General features: G+C 27.7%; 1 protein-coding gene across 1 annotated transcript in view; it reads right to left on the minus strand.

The window, feature by feature from the left end:
• The window catches only part of LOC122269725 (putative nuclease HARBI1), a 122,952-nt gene that overhangs the window by 15,428 nt on the left and 83,433 nt on the right, over nucleotides 1-24,091 (minus strand). Inside the window, exon 2 of the mRNA XM_087152140.1 lies at nucleotides 10,162-10,303. Coding sequence (XP_087008266.1) covers nucleotides 10,162-10,263 — 102 coding nt within the window. The 5' untranslated portion in view covers nucleotides 10,264-10,303. The remainder of the gene's footprint in view (nucleotides 1-10,161; nucleotides 10,304-24,091) is intronic.

The raw sequence follows: 24,091 nt of genomic DNA on the forward strand, positions 1-24,091 counted from the left end.
TAAATTTATTCTTAGTCGAAAACTTAGCAATTAAATATATTCTCAATTAAATGTACAATTATTATAGATAACTATACAATTAAATTTATACATAACTCATTAAACTTAAAAATAAATTCAAAAATTTTGTTTGGAGAAAAGAAACTGTTACGGAACTAGATCGTTCTGACAATTTAACCTCGATTTTCAATCGAATATTCCTAGTTAAATTTATTCTGATTCTAAAACTTTGCAATTAAATATATTCTTAATTAAATGTACAATTATTATAGATAACTATACAATTAAATTTATTCTACATTAAACTTAAAAATAAATTCAAGAATTTCGTTTGGACATAAGAAACTGTTATGGAACTAAATCGTTCTGACAATTTAATCTCGATTTTCAATCAAATATTGCTAGTTAAATTTATTCTTATTCGGAAACTTAGCAATTAAATAAATTCTTAATTAAATGTACAATTATTATAGATAACTATACAATTAAATTTATTCTACATTACTCATTAAATTTAAAAATAAATTCAAAAACTTCGCTTGCAGAAAAGAAGCTGTTTTGGAGCTAGACAACCGTTCTGTCACTTCGACCTCAATCTGACAGACTCCATTCCTAAAATTTGTTCTCTCAATCCGTATTTCGCCCCTCTCTACTCTAGGACACAATTATCTTTCTACACGGCCACTTATGTCATTGCTGGAACACCCCCTACCATCCACCCACGCTTGATTCCACCCCCAACCCCAAGGGACCATTCCATCATGGAGTGACACCCTCAATTGGATTCGTCCGTTGCGCAATTCATTCACCCCCATCCTATTTACTACCCCCCTGCTTTTATAAGTTCTCGCAGTTCTCTAGTCCTTTTGTAGCAAGAGTAGCAAAAAAATAACAACAAAATAATAAATAAACCGCCTCAAATAATAAAAAATGGTGGTAGCAACATTTTTCAAAAGAAAACTGTCGTACTAAAATTTTTAGCTTTGTTCTTTTTTAACTTTTTTTTTCGCCGTGTTCTTGTTTGTTGTTGTAATGTTTTGTTCCACTTAACGTAAATAAGGAGCGCCAGGTGTAATTACACGCTTGCCAAAGTTTTACGAACGAACAGGAGAAAAAGTTGAGAATGTTCCCAAAGTTAACTTTAAATCTTTTTAGATTTTTTTCATTATTTCTACCTCTTTAACCTTTTCCAGAAAACCTCTTGAGGTTGCAAGTTTTTTTTTCCCTAAAAAAGGCATTGGGCTTTAGTATGCGTGTCTAAACAAAATAAATTGAATTCAAAAAATGTTTTTTTGTTTGATTTGTTTAAAGCTTTAATTCGAAAGTTAAACCTAGCGTGTGCATTTAAGAGTGGGTTTAGTATAATTTTTGTCCTTTTTACATCAAGGGAAATAAAAAAAAAATGTCGTATATTTTTGTTATCGTCTTCATTTACCGTTTTGAAACTAAACACAAATCACTAAATTAAAAGTTCTTTTTTTCTTTTTTATTCTTCTGATACTTTTGTGCACTTCTTTACCTTAATGCAGTTTTTTGTTACAAAGTCGTAAATTAAGTGTTAATCTTTTGACATTCAAGGGAGAAAATACTTTAACTTCGACTATTAATCTTTTTATAGGGAAATTTTATTTTTCCAGTAAAGTTTACAATCGACTAAAAAATATGTTTTTGAAGTTATTTAGCATTATTGAAACATATTGATTGGATCATTTATACAATGAAGTGATTGCGGAATATTTGATCCTGAAGTTCTAGAAGTCAAAAGCTTTCAACAACTTGATACAACAACTTTCCCTTGAGAATTATGAGAATAATATCAAAATAACCAGATTGATTAGAATGTAAAATTATAAGATGATTCTAAAATTAAACTCTTTGCACTGCCTTTCACTTTCATTTGACAATCAAACTGATTTAGTTGCTTGAAATCAAAGTTTCACAGTGATTTACCTCAATGTTAGTTCGTCTTGTTTTGATAACGTTTTTATTTGTTTCGCTTGTTTACTGTTTCTTTAGTTATAATGTGTATTTATTAAGATTTCTTCTTGAAATTTGTTTTAATGTCAACTCTGGGAGGATTTGGAATAATATATTGACAAGCCACATTTTTTAAATTGCTCAATGGAGTATTTTATGAAAATCAGTGGTTTCCACGTTAGCGATATGTGTAGATTGTGCTGTAATCGATTTGAAATCCCTGAAACTTGTGTAATACCTATTTAGATAAAATACTATAGTGAATTTTGATTTAAAAAACTGTGCCTTACTACTATAATACCTTTTGATCTTAAAATGTTTCGACGCGTTCACGGGATGCCAGATTCTCCATCGCAAAAAAGAAAATTACGACAATGATATAACAGCGCGCCATTAGATTAACGCAGGCAAAATTAAACTAAACTTTAAAAAGAATAAAATCTTTTTCAATTGTAAGAATACAACGTGAAAAAAACTGAACGATACTGTACTGTACTGTACGATACAGGTTCAAATTACGATAAAAAGTACTGGCATCCTGAGTGTCAGCCCTGGATCCATTTTTACAGGAACATGTTGAGGAACAAAAATATCTTATGTACCGTAAATTTTACAATAATAATTACCGTAAAATCGCCGAATCACTCTCAATAAATAATTATTATGGTAAAAATTAAGGTATAATATTTTACAGTAAAAGTTGATTTTTTTGTTAAAATGGATTTTAATGATGACGCACACAAAATGCCGGTATTTTATAACGTAATTTGAATCGGAATTTTTTTTTAGTATACACAGTGATTCAACTTCATAATAATTCGTCATTCTTTGATAACACTTAAGTTTTCATGATTCCTAATGCGTTAATTTCATTTTTTTTTAAAAAATGATTTCATGAATAAACGCATTTATATCTATATGCGCTGTAATCAATATTGAAACACGCTGTACGCTTTTTTTTACATATTGTAAATAATTAAATACAGAGTTTATTAATTTACAGAGTTAATAAAGAATAAATACAGAGTTTACTCCATCGGTAGTCTAATTAAACTGGATTGTATTGCCGATGAATATTTTAATTACTGTATGTAAATTATACTTGATTATTTCATTAGAGGAAATTAGGATATTTAATATAAAATCAAAGAACAAAAACGAAATAGAAATTGTATGACACAATTTTATTCATATGTATTTAATTTAGACAAAATCACGAGCCTAATTATATGTGACACAACACCCATGATGAATCAATAATAACCCTTCAATACAAAAAAAAAAATAAAAAAATAAAAAAAATCACCTAATTTTGATACCAGACATGTTATTTTTCAAGGAAAATGTGCCACTGATAACAATTTAATTGTAAATATGAAATTATCATGTTTACTTATAAACAAGGATAGAATACAATTATCTGGCGGAAAGACATATTGTTTCAACTACGGCACATCCTTGTCTTTAACATGCGAATTTTTTTTTGTTTTCTTCTAAGTATTGAAAAGGTTGTGTTTTGCATGATGTAAATTTGTTTTCCTGAATCGCATTAAATTTTCGACATTTAGGTGATTTTTATCGGACCATTTTGGCAAATTTGATTACAGAAAAATAGAGTTTTCGTGTAATTTTATGCCAATTGTCCTTTGTTATTACTTAACAATAAATGCTTTGTTATCACTCAACTCTCTCCTTCTTTTTTTTTTTTTTTTTCATTTTTATTTATCTTTTTTTAAACTAAGTAGAGAATTTCCTTCATTAAAAACACAAAGTTTGTAATTTGCGTTTCGCACATTCGTCAAAAAGTAAAGCGAAATGATTGGCGATACTAATTACAAAATATTAAGACATAAAAATAAGATAGAATGATATTTGAGAAGAAAATAAGAATACTAAAAAATTTTAATTGTAACAATAACATTCAAAATAATAATAGGTTGTGTAATAAATTGTTATAATAAGATAATAAATAATAATAAGATAATAAATAATAATAAGTTTTTTTTAATTTTTTTTAACAAAGTAAAGAATTTCCTTCATTAGAAATACAAAATTTGTAATTTGCATTTCGTGCATTCATCAAAAAGTAAAGCGAAATGGTTGGCGACACTAATTACAAAATATTAAGAAATAAAAATAAGATAGAATGATAGTTGAGAAGAAAATAAGGAGACTAAAAAATTTTAATTGTAACAATAAAATTTAAAATAATAATAGGTTGTGTAATAAATTTTCATAATAAGATAATAAATAATAATAAGTTTTTTCTTCTTTTTTTTAAACAAAGTAAAGAATTTCCTTCATTAGAAATACAAAATTTGTAATTTGCATTTCGTACATTCATCAAAACGTAAAGAGAATGGTTGGCGATACTAATTACAAACAGTTAATAAGATGAAGTAATATTTACAAGCTCAATAAGTAGACTAAAATATTTCAATAATAATATAATTTAAAATGACGTGAAGTATTTACCGAAACTACAAAAAGCACGGTAACCCTGTGTCAAACTAGGGAATTTTTTTTTCAAAGCGATATGGAGCGATAGTCAGGAAGTCAAGTCGTTAACTAAGAAATCGACATTTATAATAATATAACAAGATTCCAAAGCATCAAAATCAGCCTACGTGATATATATATATATAATAATAATAATAATAATGAGACAAAAAAGCTGTATGAACATTTGTATAACTATTATATTAATATATTTTGCTTTGGCTATATTAATACCATATTAGAAAGCACTCTATTTAGCGGATATAGTCGTGTGAACTGACGACGAGAATATATCTTTCCCTTATTTTGTTTTCCAAAATTTTAATTTAAAAAAAAAAAAAAAACATTTTTTCTTGTTTTTTTTTTGTATTTATATATATAGCTTGTATATAGTCTTGTATCCAAGACTAATCAAGTTTTTTTCTATCAGCTACAACGTCTGGACCGTCTTTCACCCGTAAAAAATTAATAGCAATGGATAGTTCATAACTTAGAACAGTAAGTACTTATTCAACTTTTCACGAATTCCAGAATAAAATGGTTTTAGTACCAGTTTTTTCCCGTTTGCCGTCTTACTTTCAACTCTGCAATGGGATAAAAAGAGTAAGGGTAAAACAACAAAGATTTATGTGAAGGCAATAATATGTTTCTGCTCCTTGTGCTGCCATTTAGTGAATATTCCAGTCATTTGTAAACTACCCACTGAAAACGATACTAAGGAACAGTTTGAAGTAAAAAATGTCAGTTTTCAATAATTGTGGCTCATTAATATATTTCCCCAAGTTCTCTTTATATATATATATATATATATATATGTATTCATATTTTTACTTGATCAATAAGCTGATAAAAAAAATATCCTGTTTTTTAAGAAAACAGTAATGTTCCTTTTTAAACGTTGTTTTTGTAACTCGGTTAATGAAAGATACAAAAATATCGCAACAAAGCAATAAGTTTATTTAGTCTGATTGAGATTCTGCAAATGTTATTCTTCGCCATTTAAATAGTTAGGTTTAGCACAAAATAAAAATTAGGGTCAACAACTATGTAGTCAAATTTGAGAAGTGAACAAAAACAGGCTTTACAAATCCTATTGGTTGTTTTTGTTCCCTGTCAACCGTGTTAACCGATTAGTGTTGTTTTTATCACTAAAGGGCCATGTTAAGGTACATTTGGTGAGAAAATTTTTTTCTTTTTATGTTCAGCAGGGTCTTTAACATTTTTCCGCATTAAGAATCGATATATTTACGGAGGCATTCTCTTAAGAAATAACACTCGATCTGAGGCAATTGATAGCTAATCAAGTACAACAGCATGTGAAGGTTAAAACAACGACGGATTCTTGTATCACACAGTTGAATGCCAACGTATACAACGTTTTTTTTCTTTAAAAAAAAAAAAAAAAAAAAAAAACGCAAATTAAATTTAAAATTATGTGAACGGTGTATCTTTCTAATCATTTTCACAATTCGATTTTAGTTATACCTTGGAAGAATAGTATCTAAGAAGCCAAAGCTAAATATTAATGTACAGAAATATTACGAATTAAAAGAAAAATCTAAAAGACCGGAAGATAAATTGCTCTTTTATTTTAGTATTTGTAGGATTATAATTTAAAAAGTGAAAACTAAATAAACAATTGTGTAAAAATTATGAATTAAAAAGAAAAATATTGGAAGAAAAGTCGCTTTTTCATTTTATTATAGATTGATAGAAGGAAATCAAATAAGTAAAAATGAATTAAAAAAAATTTAAAAATCACAATTTTTTTTCTTCAAGAAATAAAAGAAAAACGGAAAAAAATTGAAAGAAAAAGAATCACTTTTTTACTTTAGTTTACTTAAAATAAGTATAAAAGATAAAAAAATAATAATAAAATAAATTAGAGCTATAATGATGGCGTAATAAGTCGGATAGATTTATAACAAAAATATTAAAGAAAAATTATCTTTTTTATTTAACTTAGAAAGAATACAATCTAGAAAATAAAAACTATATTAATGATAGCGTAAAAAAGAGAAAACGATATTTGCAAAATTTTGGAATTAAAATCCAGACGATAAAAGTAATATATTTTCTACTCTTGGCAACAATCAGACAAGGCATGCATGGATAGGTGACATTAACTAACTTATTTTCCTTCAATCTGCATTGATTGACACGACAATAATCTAACAACCATTCGAATAACAGATGGTACCGTTAGAATGTATGAACATTGTTTCTCTTTCAATATTCTTTTTCGTATTTTCCCTTTAACTACGACCTTCTTTTTTTATTTTCACCGCAGACGATTACAAAGGCTCAAGCGATAAACAACGAGGAAAAAAGAATTACAAGAGTGCCGAAGCTGAGTGAAAGAGACATTATTTATGACGAAGAGAAAAGAAAATGGCTCGTAATGTCTCAACAGCCATGAAGGTCAAGGACGGGAAGAAATTTGATTTGTTTATTCTTTTTATGCAAACCAGCTGACGGTAAATGTATTACTTGATATCTATTTTAATTAAAGTTTCAATGAATATTTTATAAATAATAGTTTTCAAGAAATAATAAATACTTATATTTCTTTTTTCCTTTAAGTAAAGAAAAGCAATTATATTTTTATTTACTGAAGTGAAAGCGTATGGTGACAGAAATAAATTATATTATGCACCTGAATTTGGTTCTTTAATAATCTTACTATTATACAAAATTCATTTTATGTTTCGAAAGATTGGTTAAGAACAATAAAAACTTCATTTTAATTCACATGTTTGCTACTCAAACGACAACGAAACAACTACGTAGACGATATTTACACAAAAAATAAAAAGTGAATTTCTAAAAGAATAAACTCACCAAAAGGGAGTTTTGACCCGCCATAAGGTACTCATGATTCTTTTACAGTAAATGTTTAAAAAAAAACTTTTAAGTGGTATCGGGATTGGGGTTGAAAGTTTTGAGAAATGAGTGATAATCCAAAATAGTTCCTTAGATGAAAACTAAGTATAATTAAATGGCTTGAAGCGATAGCGATAAGTTATATTTTTCCAAAGGTGACAGCTTGGCATTAAATTGTTCCTTAGTAATTTTTTCAGATTAGTAATTTCCGGGTTTCCGGAATATTCACGATGGCAGCAGAGAGTCGCATTGTTTACATGGCAATCTTGGTGTCTTTCACCAAAAAAGAGATCCTGAACAATTTGAAAACGTATGGCTTATCAAAGGCATTAAACTGCTGTTCACATACCTAACTCATTATACCTATTAAATCTAACCATCATGCCATATATATCGTATACAACTCATCCTCTAACCTTATATTGTAAAAGAGAAGAAAAAAAACCGAACTTGATTTATAATCGCAAGGCCGTTATACATCAGATATTAGATTTGAAAAAAATACAAATTGATAAAAAAAAAAAAAAAAAAAAAACTTACAATTTGTAAGATTCAGAATAGTAGACTTTCACTATAATGGAAATATTTAAAAGGCATTCACTTTTAGACACTTTATTGAAATAATATGAAGCGTTTTCAAATTCGGTATATGTTCACGGTCGAGAATTAAAAAAATAAATAAGTAAATAAACGAATATTCTGATGTATCATACCTAAGAGATACATTACAAATAAAAATAATAATTCTAAAAAAGTAATATTTTTAAAACTTTCATTTTTTTAAAGATTTTTCTTTACTGCTTTGAATATAATCTGTTTATGCGTAATATATTAATGATAACATATATTCTACTTTTTTTTTTATTGATGGCTAAAATTCTTGCTTTTGCCAAGTTCAATATATTATAAAATATTTTATTTATACTTAATTCTGTCAAAAAATGATAGGAAGTTTTCTGGTGTAAGGAAGGTAAACTGAATTTTTTGGGGTTGTCCAATTTGTGAGAAAGGTAAACCACCAGAATTTGCAACCATATTAGCCAGTAGCCTCCCCCTGCTTCTTTTTTACAGTGAGACTTGTTATATAATATGCAACTTGATTCTTGGCCCACAGCGCCATCTATCAGAGTAAAAGGAGTTTTCATAAAGAAGGTAACCGATATCTTACCCATCAACTAACTTTTCATTGTTAAGAGCGACAAAAAGAAATAAAAAAATATTTTTGTTTATAGTTAATGGTTTTTGACACAGAATAATTAAAATAAAGTTTGTTAATAAAAGTATGAATAAAGTACAATAAATATATTTTTCATTATTTACATCGTAAAAGTAAATGATTTATTAAGCTTATTATTTAGTAAATTTCGGCTTTTGCTTCATTAATATCAAGTAACACTTAAGTATTTTAAAAATTATAGAGAAAAGTTAATGTTTCAAACTGTCCAAATTTATGAAATTTGTTTCACGTTTTCGAAAAATAGTTGCATCAATTTTCAACAGAGGTGTGATGTGCAGAAAAAATAAACGCTATTTTTAACCGATTTAATGATTAAATAAAAATTTTAAGTGAGCTATTAAAACTTGTTAACTTTTTTTCAAATAATGCAATTTCTAAACTAAACATGTTTAATAAAAGCAGTAGTATCATATTGGTTTTATTATTTTTAGAACATATTTTATTGGCATATTTTATAGCGATTGTTATGTTAAGTTTCAAATGGAAACACGAAAATAAATAAGTAAATGTAAATAATATCTGTAACCAACCCCATATTAAATAAAAATGTTTTCACCAAGTTTTTTTTTCTGTTATTATTTCATGGTTACTCAAAAATAAATTATTTATGGGCTTTTCTAAACTTCAAAATTCTGCATCAAATTACGGTATAAAATACCGGCACTTTGGATCCAACATCTGTAAAATCCATTTCAACCGTAAAATATTTTACCGTAATTTTTACAGTAATATTTATTTATAACTTACTTATACCGGCACTTTGGATCCAACATCTGTAAAATCCATTTCTACCGTAAAATACTTTACCGTAATTTTTACAGTAATATTTATTTATAACTTACTTATACCGGCACTTTGGATCCAACATCTGTAAAATCCATTTCTACCGTAAAATACTTTACCGTAATTTTTACAGTAATATTTATTTATAACTTACTTATACCGGCACTTTGGATCCAACATCTGTGAAATCCATTTCTACCGTAAAATATTTTACCGTAATTTTTGCAGTAATATTTATTTATAACTTACTTATATTTAATAATATTATACGGTTATATTTATCTAATTAGAGTGATTCAGAGATTTTACGGTAATTATTGCTATAAAAATTACAGTCCACAACCTGTTCCCGTAAAAATTTATTTTACAACAAAAAGTACCGTCACGATAAATGCTGTTACTTTTTACGTGATTTGATCCAGAATTTTTTTTACAATGTAGATAACTGTCGTTTTTGTTTTGTAACATACAATTGCTAAAAAGTATTACATTTTTAACATTTTAACTTAAACTAAAAATTCTTCAAATAACACCAGTTATAATTTTGTGGAGTCAGGCAAGAACAACCGATTTTCAGTGTTTAACTGTAGGTTATGTTAAACATTTATCCTCGGGATTAGCTAAAATAAAACTAAGTTTTTAGAAGAATTTATGTTTAGAATATTTCAATCAATAAAAGTTAGTTTCCATCATTTTAGAAAGTCGACATGGGTGGATCTCTAATTAAGCTACATTATTAGATGTATTATTATTTTGTAACAAAATAAAAAACAATCACCTACCTCAGTCGTTTCGAAGTACTCAATTCGAGTATTATAAATTTTTAAGCGTACACAGATAAGATGAGAAAATTGCTGAGAATCATTAAAATAATAGATCCTCATTCTCCTCCGAAGCTTAAGTAGAATTATTTTACAGGATTATCTGAAAAAAAGGATTACACATTATAAGATTTTTATACGCATTTTAAAACAAAATAATGAAATAACAAAAAAAAAATTTTTTTTAATCAGTTTAAAATTTCTGACGTATTTCATAACGGATTGTTACATAAGCATTTTAAAACAAAATAATGAAGTAACAAAAGTAAAAAATTTTTTTTAATCAATTTAAAATTACTAACAATTATTTCATAAGGGATTGTTAAATATAAGCATTTTAAAACAAAATAATGAAATAACAAAACAAAATTTTTTTTAAAAATTATTAACAATTATTTAATAATGGATTGTTTATGTTTATATTTAAAATGAAATATGGAAAAATACAATGAAAGCCTTTCAGTGAATACTTTGAATTCTTCAATAAATGAACTTTTTGGCATGTTATTATCTTTAACATTATTATTTTTATTCTAATTATTAGTATTGTATTACTTCTTCTATTCGAAAAACATTATTTTTAATCATACTCAAATTATATGCTTATAAGATTTTTATAGGCATTTTAAAACAAAATAATGAAATAACAAAACGAAAAGTTTTTTTTTAACTAATTTAAAACTACTAACAATATTTTATAACGGATTGTTAAATAAGCATTTTAAAACAAAATAGTGAAATAACAAAAGTAAAGAAAAAATTTAATCAATTCAAAATTATTAACAATTATTTAATAACGGATTGCTTATGTTTATATTTAAGAAGAAATATCGAAAAATACAATGAAAGCCTTTCAGTGGATACTTTGAATTCTTCAATGAATAAACTTTTTGGCATATTATTATCTTTAACATTATTATTTTTATTCTAATTATTAGTATTGTATTACTACTTTTGGTCGAAAAACATTATTTCAATCGTACTCAAATTATATGCTTATAAGATTTTTATAAGCATTTTAAAACAAAATAATGAAATAACAAAACGAAAATATTTTTTAATCACTTTAAGATTGTTAACAATTATTTTATAACGGATTGTTTATCTTTATATTTAAAAGTAAATATCAATAATACAGTGAAAGAATTTCAGTGGATACTTTGAATTCTTCAATAAATGAACTTTTAAATTGGTATATTATTATCTTTAACATTATTATTTTTATTCTAATTACTAGTATTGTATTACTTCTTCTAGTCTAAAAACATTATTTTTAAGCGTAATTAAATTAAATCAGTTTTTTGAATAACACTAAAAAATAATTTTTCATTCTATTTCAATGCTTAACTACATTAAGGAAAAAATTCTGCAAAAAATACCGTACTGCATGATAATGACATGTATAGTAAAATTTTTTTTAATTTTATTAATTAGTAATTTCAGCACAGAATAAGTATAGTATAAGTATAGCACAGAATAAATCAGTCATAATGCACACTAATAAGATTTTTATAAATATTGTAAAACAAAATAATAATTGCAAAAAAAGAAGAAAAATATTTCTTATCAACTTAAAATCACAAACAAATATTTTTAGTGATTACATTTTTATTGATAAATCTGGAAATTCCTCAATAAATTAACTTTTAAACTTTAACATTTAAGGAGGAAATCTACGTTTTTGGTTTATTTGGTTTGCGTTGCATTATTATTGAATTTTTATGTGTTTTATATGCTCTCGAGCTCTAAATCGGCATTGTGTTTTTTATAGAGTACTTTATTAAAAATAATGTTGGTTCAGTAAAGCTGAAAAAAATTCCAGATAAACAAAGAAAAAGACAAGAACGCTTTCGTGAAATAGTAGACCATGTTTTTTTCTAATTGAGATAGATGTAAAAGATATAAAGATTAGCCTATTAACCTTAAATAATTAAGAATCATTAAATATATTGTCTTTATTCAAAATAAATAATGAGCTGTGCTTTGATTTAAATAACCGCTTATTATTTAAAGAAAATTAATATTTTAATGTTAGTGCTTTTTGTTTTTAATTCTTTAAAAAATTTTACAATAAAAGTACAAAAGATATTTTGAAAATAATTTTAAATTTAAATATAGTCTAGTATCACAAAAGTCAACGAATTTGAAAGTTACGACATTATAATCAGTTGTGGATCAGAATCGTTTTCAAACGAATTAAAAAAAAAAAATCCACTGATAAAATGTATTTGTGTAGTTAAATATTTATAAAATAAATTTTTTGTAGAAAGTTACGTTATAAATTAATTTCAAAAAATAAATTTAAAACATTTATTTAAAAATTTCGCAAAAGAAAACTTATTGAATGTTTAAAAAAATTATTTTTATTGTGAATTGGAGATTATACCATAGGTGTGGGGACCAATAACAGACTTATCCCAAACAATTCCAAAAAATAAATTAAAAAAATTTATTTTAAAATGTCGCAAAAGAGAACTTACTGAATCTTTAAAAAAATTTCGTTTATTGTGAATTGGGGATTATACCATGGATGTGGTGACCAATAAACGGACTCCCCCCACCCTCAATTTTTTTTTTTGTGGCAAAAATGGTCTCAGCACCGTAAAAGAGAATCCGATTCTGCGGTAATTTCAGATTCAGAGTTCACGTTAATTAAAATTCTTCATAAATTTGCCAAAACCAATTTTTCAAAAAAAAAAAAAAAAAAAAAAAAAAAAAAAAAAGACAAACCATATTTTTTTTTTTTTTTAATAATTTTTCACAAAATCAGAACCTGATTCTCACAAATTTTCATAATTATGCGCAGATTTTTCATAGTTTCACAAAAAGTCTCAATCAAAACCTCGCAAACATTAAGACATATTAAATGAAATGCGCAAAGGATCCCCTAAAATTATCCCGAAACTTATTCTTTTTAGATGAAATGCTAGAATAGAATAGAGGTCAAAATTTTTAGAAATCCAAAAAAAATAAACTAGCGGAAATGTAAGTCAATTATTTAAGCAACAGATATTTGTTTTAAAATATATAACAATCCCATGCTCAAATAATTGATCAGATATTCAATTTCAAATTCGGAACACGCCCGGATTAGACATGGCCAGTAAAAAATTCCCTGGACCCCATTCCCTTATGGTATACGAAGCAGATACGAATTGTCTTTGAATATTGTAATTCAAAGAAATAAACTTACAGAAAATTCAACTGTGCATGTCTCATAAGTTTGCTTTTTCCTGCATGCGGTCAAGATTCCTTGGAAAAACTCCCCTTTCAGTTTAAACTAATACGGGATCAGGATCAGGACATTGAGTAAACAGCGAGGAAATTTTTATTTAAAACAAACAGATTGTGCAGCATTTTTGAATTTACATCATTATCTGATATGTTACGTTGGGATATCTATTTTGTGGACCTATCCGAAGATATTCCGTCAGTGTAAACTTAGTGACCGGTTGAAAGTAAAGATTGAGATGATAGAGTCAACATCGATTTGGACAGGAAAACAATACCAAATAAAAGGGATTTGAATTGAAATTCAAGTTATCACGCAGTTATTTATTCATACGCGTTTCGGAGACAGTTTCGCTTGTATCAATAGAGTGATTGGACATTTGGTGTTTCAGAGAAACTTTTGAAGCAATCTGCCGTATCAATTCGATTCGTTTTCTTGAACGATTCACAGTCGGGGCAGTTTCATGATTTTTAAAGTGTTTGGAGCAATTTATTAACTTAAATTTAAAAAAAAAAACTTATTAATTGGATCAAATTTAACAAGGAACTTACAATTTCATATAACAACTTATTAATTGGATCAAGTTTAACAAAGAACTTACAATTTCTAAAAAAATATATATATATATTAATCAGATCAAATTTTTGTCCTGCATAATTTAAAACTTTTTTTAATCCAAAACTTTATTTGTATTCTTTTAAAAGTTACGACCCAGCTTTCCACTTTTAAATAAAACACAAATAAAAGTTTTGGATTAAAAAAAATTTTAAGTTATGCACAACAAAAAATTTTATCTGATTAATAAGTTTTTTTTTTAAAGTAAGTTTCTTGTTAAACTTGATACAAATAATAAGTTCCTTATTAAATTTGATCCAATTAATAAGTTGTTTTTTGAAATCACACAGTCGAAACAGTTTCGTGTTTTTTAAATTGATAGAATCAATTAAGTTACGACCCAGATATCCACTTTTAAATAAAATACAAATAAAGTTTTGGATTAAAAAAAAGGTTTTAAATTATGCACAACAAAAATTTGATTTGATTAATATATATATTTTTTCTTAGAAATTGTAAGTTCTTTGTTAAACTTGATCCAATTAATAAGTTGTTATATGAAATTGTAAGTTCCTTGTTAAACTCGATCCAATTAATAAGCTTTTTTTTTTAAAATTTAAGTTAATAAATTTTATTCCTTCAAGTTGTTGTTTTTAAGTTCTTTGTTAAATTTTTTACTAATTTAATTGATTATACATTCTAAAACACGAATTCATAAATGATATGCATTAAATTTAAGAAAAACGCCCTTTCTGAAGATTTATTTTGATTAATGCTACAGCAACAGATTGCTCAGTAGTTTTTAAAAAGTAGGACTCCAAAATTGATTGCAAATCATTGCTGCTATCAGAAAATATTAATATTTCTAAAATATTGTGATATTTTTCGAATTTAACCAATTTACCTAATTTTTATATCGGTCAATATTTTCGGTACCTAAATAAAAATTATCAAAGCTTACGATAATATTGTGTTTATTAATTATCACAATTTATAACACTCGTGACATTATCGTATTAAGTTTTTATCATTGCTAATAATAATCACGATATTATCAAAAAATGTTAATCATTGTTTTCAATAATTCTCATGTCATTATTCTGTATTAAGTATTATCGCTAGCCATCGTTTGTTTTACATTTAGAATAAAACAAGGTATTTACAATATAAGCTAACAATACTTTTCAAAATATTATTATCACAATTTTTTTAAAAAAAATAACCATATTTTATGAAATACTGCCCAGCTGAAACAGAGAAGTAAACACAATACCCCATAGGAGCTGAATCGATTATTTGACCATGCAAAAAATAAGCTGAAATGTTTTTAACTGATACCTGTTACATTTGCAATAACGAAATGCGTTTATAGATTTTGTATCTATCAGTATTTACGGTAAAGTAAGAATAAACCAGGAAATATACCACGCTACGTATTAATTTAGTAATTAGAAACTACAACTGATTAAATATAGCAAGAAAAAGAATATATACTGCTCGTAAAACATATGACGAAAGACGTAACATTTTATAAGATGTTACATGGATTAAGTGTAGATTCATTTTCAACATTCGATGCTTTTGTGTTTATTCTACAATAAAAAGTCTTTCTCGCCACCTCTGTCAACAAATATTTATGCCACTAAACAATTTATAAATTTAAAAATCTAGTATATTCCAGATTTTTGTTTACATATTAGGCCATAGTCATACTGGCAATTAACTTTTTACTGAGCAATGTTACGCTTTTTCAATACCATCTATAATCAATGAAACACTTGCCAGAATATTTTTATATGATATTAGATAATTTATAAAATTATAATGTGCACAAAACAAGTTGAAATGCCACTAACTCAATTTATAGTCGCATTAAGTTATTGATAAATTTAAAAATCTAGATTTACTGAGCAATGATGCGCTTTTTGAAATCAATAATATCAACAATTATCAGAATTTTTTTTACGTGATACTAGATAATTTATAAAATTAAAATGTGTATAAGACAAGTTGAGATCGCAGCTAAAAATATTTTTAAAGTACATATTTTTGAAGTTTATCGGTACGTGAATATACGTATTTTAAAATCATTATTGCTATGTTTATTTTTTTGAAAACATAATTTTGCAGCATGGAAGCAACATTTTTTGCCCACCTCAAGAACACACTCGAAAGCTAAAGAGTGTTATAAATCTAACCAATCCACTTTATAAATGTAAATAACGACTAACGACTTAATAACGACTCAGCGTTGTGCCCAACTAATAAGTAATCGATAATAAAATTAAAAATTAAATTAGTTTATTTAATTTTTAACAATGACTTGTTCTTAAATGAATCATTTTACTTTTAACGATAGTATTACCAAACTTCCTAGGAATAGCATCGTGATGATGATGTATATAATTCATCTTATTTCTTAAGCGTATGAGATAACAGGTTTGATTCATGCACTGGATGTTTAATGTTTCTTTAAACTTAGCTCCATGAAAGTTGTTTTCTTACGGATATATATATATATAATATTACAGTGTTTTCACTACAGCGCGAGAACGCGAGAATCTCGCATATTTTTTATATTCTCGCATTAAAAAATGATTACCGCGAGAAATTCGCGCATTTTATAAACCAATTTCAAAATTCGCGAATTTCTCGCATTTTGAAAAAAAATTCTCATTTGCGCCATTTAGAATAAAATCCGTTTCACTTTTCTTCCTGGATCTTTTATTATTTTCAACATCTGCCCCATTATCTAGCTTCCCTATTTACCAGTATTGTTCAGAACCTTTAAGAACAACAGAACACCATCCCTCGGAACCACGGAACCTCTTTCAGAACGCATTTCTTTGCAAACACTTGTTTACCGTAGGTAAGGTTTCTTCATGCAAGATGTTCAAATTTCTTGCTCGTTAATGTAAGATGGACAAATATCTTATAAAGCCAATATCTTCTACTCCGAAACGGACAAATGAAAATGAAACAAATGTGGGTAGAAACGATCAAAACGAAACAAATACGTATTTGAGCAACCTAATGAGAATAGCTGATGAAAAAGTAGATGTAGAACATTTTCCATATGATGATGCAGCAAAAATATTCATTGTTTTAAAAATTAGAAGATGTTAAAAATGCATTATAATTAAAGAAATGATTTTTTTTTCAAGTCTCTTTGTGTTTTTTTTTTTTTTTAATTTTTGAAATCTCACTTAACTTTTTGAAATCTCACCCTGTTTTTGAGAAAGGGTGAGAAATTCTCACCCACTTTTTTTCTGAGATGAAAACACTGTTATATATATATATATATATATATATATATATATATATATATATATATATATATATATATATATATATATATATATATATATATATATATATATAAAGAAAACTAAAAAAGTATAGTTTAAAAGAAAAAACGAAAGATTTAAAAAAAAAAAAGTTAAAAAGCCAGAGAACGAAAAGATGTAATCGTTTGCTTACACGAATGTATTCGTAAATCAGAGTTCTTTCTAATATTAATATATTGCATTAATATAGCCAAACTGTGAATTGATATAGCACAAGAAAAAATTTTTTGAATAAAAAAAACTTATAGGAAAGAGATAATGAAGTGAAATTATAGTGCATATAGGGACACCAGCTCTCTAAAGTAAAAGGAAATCTAGATTACAAAGCATCCTTTGTATTAAGGTTTTTTAAACCTTAAAATTTCAAGGGTATTCAGAAAGTCCTTTTTGGCACATTCTTTGTTTAGGGCTTTTGTTTATACATCGTTGATCTATAATTTCAACGATCAAAGGCTTACTTTAAACTGAAAAAAAAATTTTTTTTTTCATAAAAAAATATCGACACTAAAAAAAAAATTTTTTTTCCGAATACGCAGTTTTTCTTTTAAGTCCAATAATACGAAATAGAATAACCATTTGACATAAATACAAAAATATCATCTTTTATAACCTTTCAAAAAGCATCGAACATGAATATCTTTCAATTTCATTTAGAAAACCATACATGCATCAATAGAATAAGAACAATTCAATACTGACACTGACTCCCCTTTTCCGCATCCATAAATGCATTTATTTGAGGGTGGGGGGACATCAAAATGGTGGGTGGAAGCCATATCTATATGCGGGACTATATATCCAGGCGTCCGTGCCCAGTTTCAGGGGACAGTCGGGGAGGAATGGGCGCTGGTTATTGGACCGGGTGAGACAGGCGGGTCCGAACGAAAAAGGAAGAGGCAGTTGTGTCAACAACTAGAAAAGCGGAGTTTCTTAGATCAACAACTGTTTGTTGGACGTGGCCGCAACTTATGTAAACATCCTGCTTCGTGAACGCCAGCAAAAATGTTCAGTACCCAGCAAAAGTTGACCTTTGCTGCAAAATATGTGTGTGTGTGTGTGTGTGTGTTTTTTGTCTTTTTTATTTTTCCCCTTTTTCTAATATCTAAGTTTATGCTTGTGTTTCCTTTTCTTATATATACTTGCGTTTCTAAGTAACGCCTACTTACATTTTTTTGTTGTTAGATATGCTTGTGTTTGGAGAATAAAGATAAATAACTTTATATTGATTTAAATTCTTGACAAGTCCTTTTTTTTTAAAAAGGAAATCTCCTAATTACTGCATAAACGTTCATCATAATAAGCTATTTTCTAATGATTCTAAGTTGATTTATATAAATATTCATACAACTAAAATTACAAATAACTCTACAGTTCCAATTCCTGTAAATGCGAATAACAACACGTTTGAAAACATTATATATAACAGGGGATCAGCATAAATGTTGCGACAAACTTCTAGAGGCGTTAGGGCACATCATTAAGACTAAAATTATATATCAATTCATATCTAGAAATATCATCATACGTCGCTAGGGGCGCTTCCCCTATCATGAATTTTTTTTGTACTTCTGAACAGAAAACGAAGCGCCGCTAGCCGCGCTCAATTTCATTTCCGGCATGGGTTCCATTGTAATTTTAATCCAGATGATGTACTCTAATACCACTAAAAATCTGTCCCAACATCTATGTGACCCCCCTGTTATATATAACGTTTTTAAACTTAACCATTTCGTAAGAAAAAAAAACAGACAAAAATGTCATTTAAAAAGAATCTGCAGCTTTAGGAGCAAAAACTAACTTCAAATTTGAAGTTCTCACACCCAAATTAAACAAGATCAAGTGCTAGTATAAATGCAACAAAAAATTTGTTTTCCAGTGTACAAATCGCACAGTCATGCAACAAACGGCATAATTTTAAGAGCAAAACTCGCTTTATTTAGTCAAATGACATTTTTGATGACGGATAAATGACCAAGTCAACGCTTTAGCTGGTAATCCTCTTCATCTTAACTTCCATAATGGATGGACTTTCACAGTGATCAAGTTTGCATGCCCCTAATATAAATGGTAAATCCTTGGCAGAATAAGTGGTAAAGCTTTTGGTAAATATGATTATACTAATTTTAATTGACACGTTTATCATTTCACAGCTAGAGATTTGATTTGAACACAACTTCGATTATGATTTATTTGTTAACATCACAGGCGGGTATTGGTGAAAAATTTAAGTTATTAGCACCATATCTAAATTGAGATTATTCTAAACAAACCAGTTTGCGTAGTAGAAAAATAATAAGATATTAGGTATTAGTAGTTGTGTTCTGTAAGGATAAGTTATAAATAAAACTACAGCTTTTAAGTTTTACTAGAATTATTTTGATTAGAGTTTTAATACGTTAACTTGAATTAAGCATTTCATAACTTTAAAAACGAATATCTCTTGCGTAAAGATTTTTAGAAGTAAACATCATTTCCTACATTGAGAAAAAAAAATATGGTAAAATGCACTGCACTGTGTGGCAATGACATTTCAGGTAAAAGATAACCATATTTCTCGCTTATAAAACCAAAATATACGGAATTTAAACTATTCATTTGGTAATTTTTCCAATCATGTGGTGACGATTTACCGGAAATTCCGATTTAAAAAATTATAGTTCTTATTACCACACATTTAGTAAAAAATACAAAGTAAATTCAACCGTATAAATAGTTTTTATGTCATGCTCTAAAGTATCAATATAAAATTACCAAATTTTATTAAATATTAGAAAACAACATTTCATTATTAGTTTTACTAAAATCATTAACAAAGCAGTACAAATAACCGAACTTTTAGGAGTTCTCCTAGAGGTGACACGGTTAATTTTACCATATTCTGGTAGCTTCGACCATGTTTTTTCCCTTTGTGTAGCATGTTATAGTGGGGATGTAAGGACAATTAGATGAAAAACTTTAACCTCATATCTTTGTAAGTGTTATCTGAATTCTGAAAACTTCGATACAAATGCAAATTTTTGTTAGTGGACTTTTCGAGTTAAAGTTTTGAGTTCTATGGCGAGGAAAAAACATACGCAGGGAATTATGTGTTCCTGGACGGATATTTGATTCAAATTAGTGGCATTGTCAAAAATTTTGGAGCGTATTGCACCACAAAATCTTTCTAATTTCCTGCAACCTCTACATGGTGCCAGGTTCAGGTTGAACTAAGCTATGTCGTACTTCTTAAACTTGATAACGCTATACTATGGTTTAAAATGAAAGAAAATATGGTTCAGTTCATCAGCTTTTTAAATTTGCAGCGAATGTGCACCGTATTATGGTTCAGCGTAAAACTGATTTTCCCGAAAATATACTATCAGGGGTCTGTCCAGACATTTTGTAAAAGTTCCGTTTTTGTAAAATTGTGAAAAATTACTCGTAATTTGTGAATATAAAATAAACGTTAAGTCACATTCTTTCAACCAGGGTCCTACTTTTGTGAATTTGTGCAAATAGGGTACTGTTATTGCAAAAAACGTTTTTAATGAGTTTTTAAATTGTAAAGACATACAAGCTCATGGTCAATACTGTAAAATTATAATTTAAAAAAATTAAATTTTAATAAATAAACAGCGAATGCTGCTACTAAATTAGAGATGCAACTTACAAATATTTGGTATTTAGCCTATGCTGTTGAACGCAGAATATTCATTTCGGACGAATAAAGGAAGAAGCGTCTGCCGAAGACAAAACTTAGTTCGTTTACATCTGTCTTTCTTCTCCCTCCTTTCTGGTAAGGGTTTATTCGATTAACAATTATTCGATTAACAAAACAATTTATTCGATTAACAAAACAATAATGAAGATAAACAAATTTGTGATGGGGCCGATTAAAAGATAAATTATTTTGTGTAGGGTCCGTTTTGAAATTAAAATATTTTGTGAAAGGTCCGTTAACGGACCCAAATTTCTTCTAAACAGACCCTGACTATAATCAAAGAAGCTGGAAATCCATGTTAATATCAATACTGATGTATTCTTAAAACATTTTAAATAATATGAAGAATTTTCACCAATAAAGCACAAAGAATATAAAATTATTGATACATCAATTGATAAACAAATTTAAGCTAGTATTATGTCTAAATTAAAGTAACATTTTCGAACTTGGAATGCAGTTCGTCAATTCATAATCCCGTCAATTCATAACTGATGTTGATATCTCACTTATAATATCTATTAAAGTTACAGTATCGTAAAGTTACAGTACAGTATTATAACTATACACATGAAAGTACAAACGAAAGCTATGTCCTAAAAGAAAGTCACAGTTTTGCACAACTACTACCTTCAAAATATAATAGTACTTATAAAACAGTTTTATACTTGTAAGAGAACAACTTATTGAATTGACGCTTTGCGCTACAACTACGCAACTTTCAGAATATTAAAAGATCGACTTATTGAATTTGATTCTAATTTTCAAGTTTTACCGGGCGTTTTCATGGGCTATTGTTCATATTAATAATTGGAGACGATCAATGCAAAATTAACGAAGGAATTAAATTTTGATCTCCCCAGTCACGTATACAGCGCAGTGAGGGCTCAAAGGATAGAGCGCTCGCCTTCCATTAAGATGAACCGGGTTCGAATCCTAGCAATGGCTGGTCGATACGAATTCTGCACCAGGCTCGCATCGGCCACAGTGCTGACATAAAATATCCTCAGTGGTAGAGGGATCATGGGTTAGAGCCCCCTTGCTGCCAGACTAACTGTGGGAGGTTTTCGTGGTTTTCCTCTCCATCTAACACAAATGCGGGTTAGTTTCATCGAAATGTCCTCCATGATAACAAATTTCTCCCAATACTTGTTCCAACAGTTTCCTTGTCTTCTGGATTGGGTTCAAAATTACAAGATTACGGAGTTGAACATTAGAAGCCGTAAACTCATTATTGGATCAGCTTTTCAACGATGGTTATAAGATAAAATAAAATCACGTATACTAAATTAAACAAATTAAAATATTAGGGAAAAGATTGATTTTCGCATTGTTGTAGTAAATGTTTTCATTTTTTAAAATCTAAGTGTCTTGCTTTATACTTAGTTCTCTTAGGGTCTATTCAGACCCCCTAAAGTAAAAAAAAATTTATAAAAAAAATAAAACTGAAAACAAACGAAAACATTTAAACAAAAACTATTCCAGTAATACTTAATAAAACGAATATCCTGTTTTCTAAAAATAACTACTTAATTGGAGAACCTGACTTTTCTTTTTTTCAGTTCAAAACTAATAAATAAATACGAACACTAAAACTAGTCTACTATGAACTGTTAAATACTTCAGAGACGACATAAAATAAAAAAAATTAAAAAAACGCTCGAAAATTTCAAAGAATTTCATTGTCATTCAAACTTATGTCTTCCTTGCCGCTAACCACCCAATTACACATCCTTGACCTTTCTAATGTGCATTCATGTTTTTATGAATGTTTAACTAACAGGTGGAGATTGCAAAGTGCCAAAAATTATTACACATTCCTAGAAATGATCTAAAGAAGAAAAAAAGCCTAGAATTATTTCTGAGACAAAAAGTGTCAACTACCTTTACGAGAATTATAAAAAATATTTATTTTTCCTTCAGAACCTTTGAGAAAAAAAATAGTAACCTTTGAGAAAAAAAAATAGTAATTTTTTACTTAATCTTTAGACGAAAGAGTTAGTTTCCCAGAAATGAAAAATCAGCGCGATATAAAAGCATTCAAGTTCGTCTATATAACAAAATGCGAATTGTACGTAAGTAAAAATACTTTATTTTATAAAGTATTTTTAAAGTCGTTGAAAAGCCGACCCAATTATTTGGGTATACGGCAACTCCGTAGCTTTGTAATTTTAAACCCAATCCAGAAGACAAGGGAACTCCTAGATCAAGTATTGGGAGAAATTTGCCTTCGTGGGGGACTTTTTGATGGAACTAACCCGCATTTGTGTTAAATGGAGAGAGAAACCACAAAAACCTCCCACGGTTACTCTGATGGCAAGGGGACTCTAATCCATGATCCCTCTACTACTGAGGATATTTTACGTCAGCACTGTGGTCGGCGCGAGCCGGATGCGGAATTCATATCGACCAGCCATTGCTGGGATTCCAACCCGGTTCACCTCATTGGAAGGAGAACACTCTATCCCCTGAGCCCTCACGGTTCAATTTAAAACATTGTAATTCAGTTTTATTAATGCTATTTTATTTTTAGTTTTACCAAAATCATTACCAAAGCACTTCGATAAAAAATTATTGAGCTTTCCGTGTTCCCATAAAGCTAAAACATGGTAAATGTTACCATATTCTGGTAGTTTTGACTATATATTTTTTTCAGTGTAGTTTATTTTTCTTAAAATGTTCTGCTAGAGTCAAATATTTAGTGAAAAAATTGAATTTCATAATAAAATTGATAGTTACAAATTTAAATTTTTTATGTCGTGAGTGTTAAATATTACTCTATCAGGCTGTTGCACCCCACTCCCATGCAATTGTTAATAGCTGCAGAACGTATAGAAAAAGAGAAAAAGGGCCTAATGTTTAGAAAGAAACGAGTTAAAAATTTTGCAGAGAGAAAATTATTGATTTACTTTATCCAAATAATTTATTAATATTAGAAAGTCCTAACATTTAATTAATGTTATGACTAATTATATAATTAATAATAATAATTAAAAATAGCGGTAGAAATGACAAGATTAAAAAAATAATAATTTAGGCTACTTTTTATTAATTTTT

This window comes from Parasteatoda tepidariorum, chromosome 9 (genome assembly GCF_982258835.1).
Source record: "Parasteatoda tepidariorum strain Cologne lab strain chromosome 9, Ptep-v5.0, whole genome shotgun sequence".
NCBI classification, from domain to species: domain Eukaryota; kingdom Metazoa; phylum Arthropoda; class Arachnida; order Araneae; family Theridiidae; genus Parasteatoda; species Parasteatoda tepidariorum.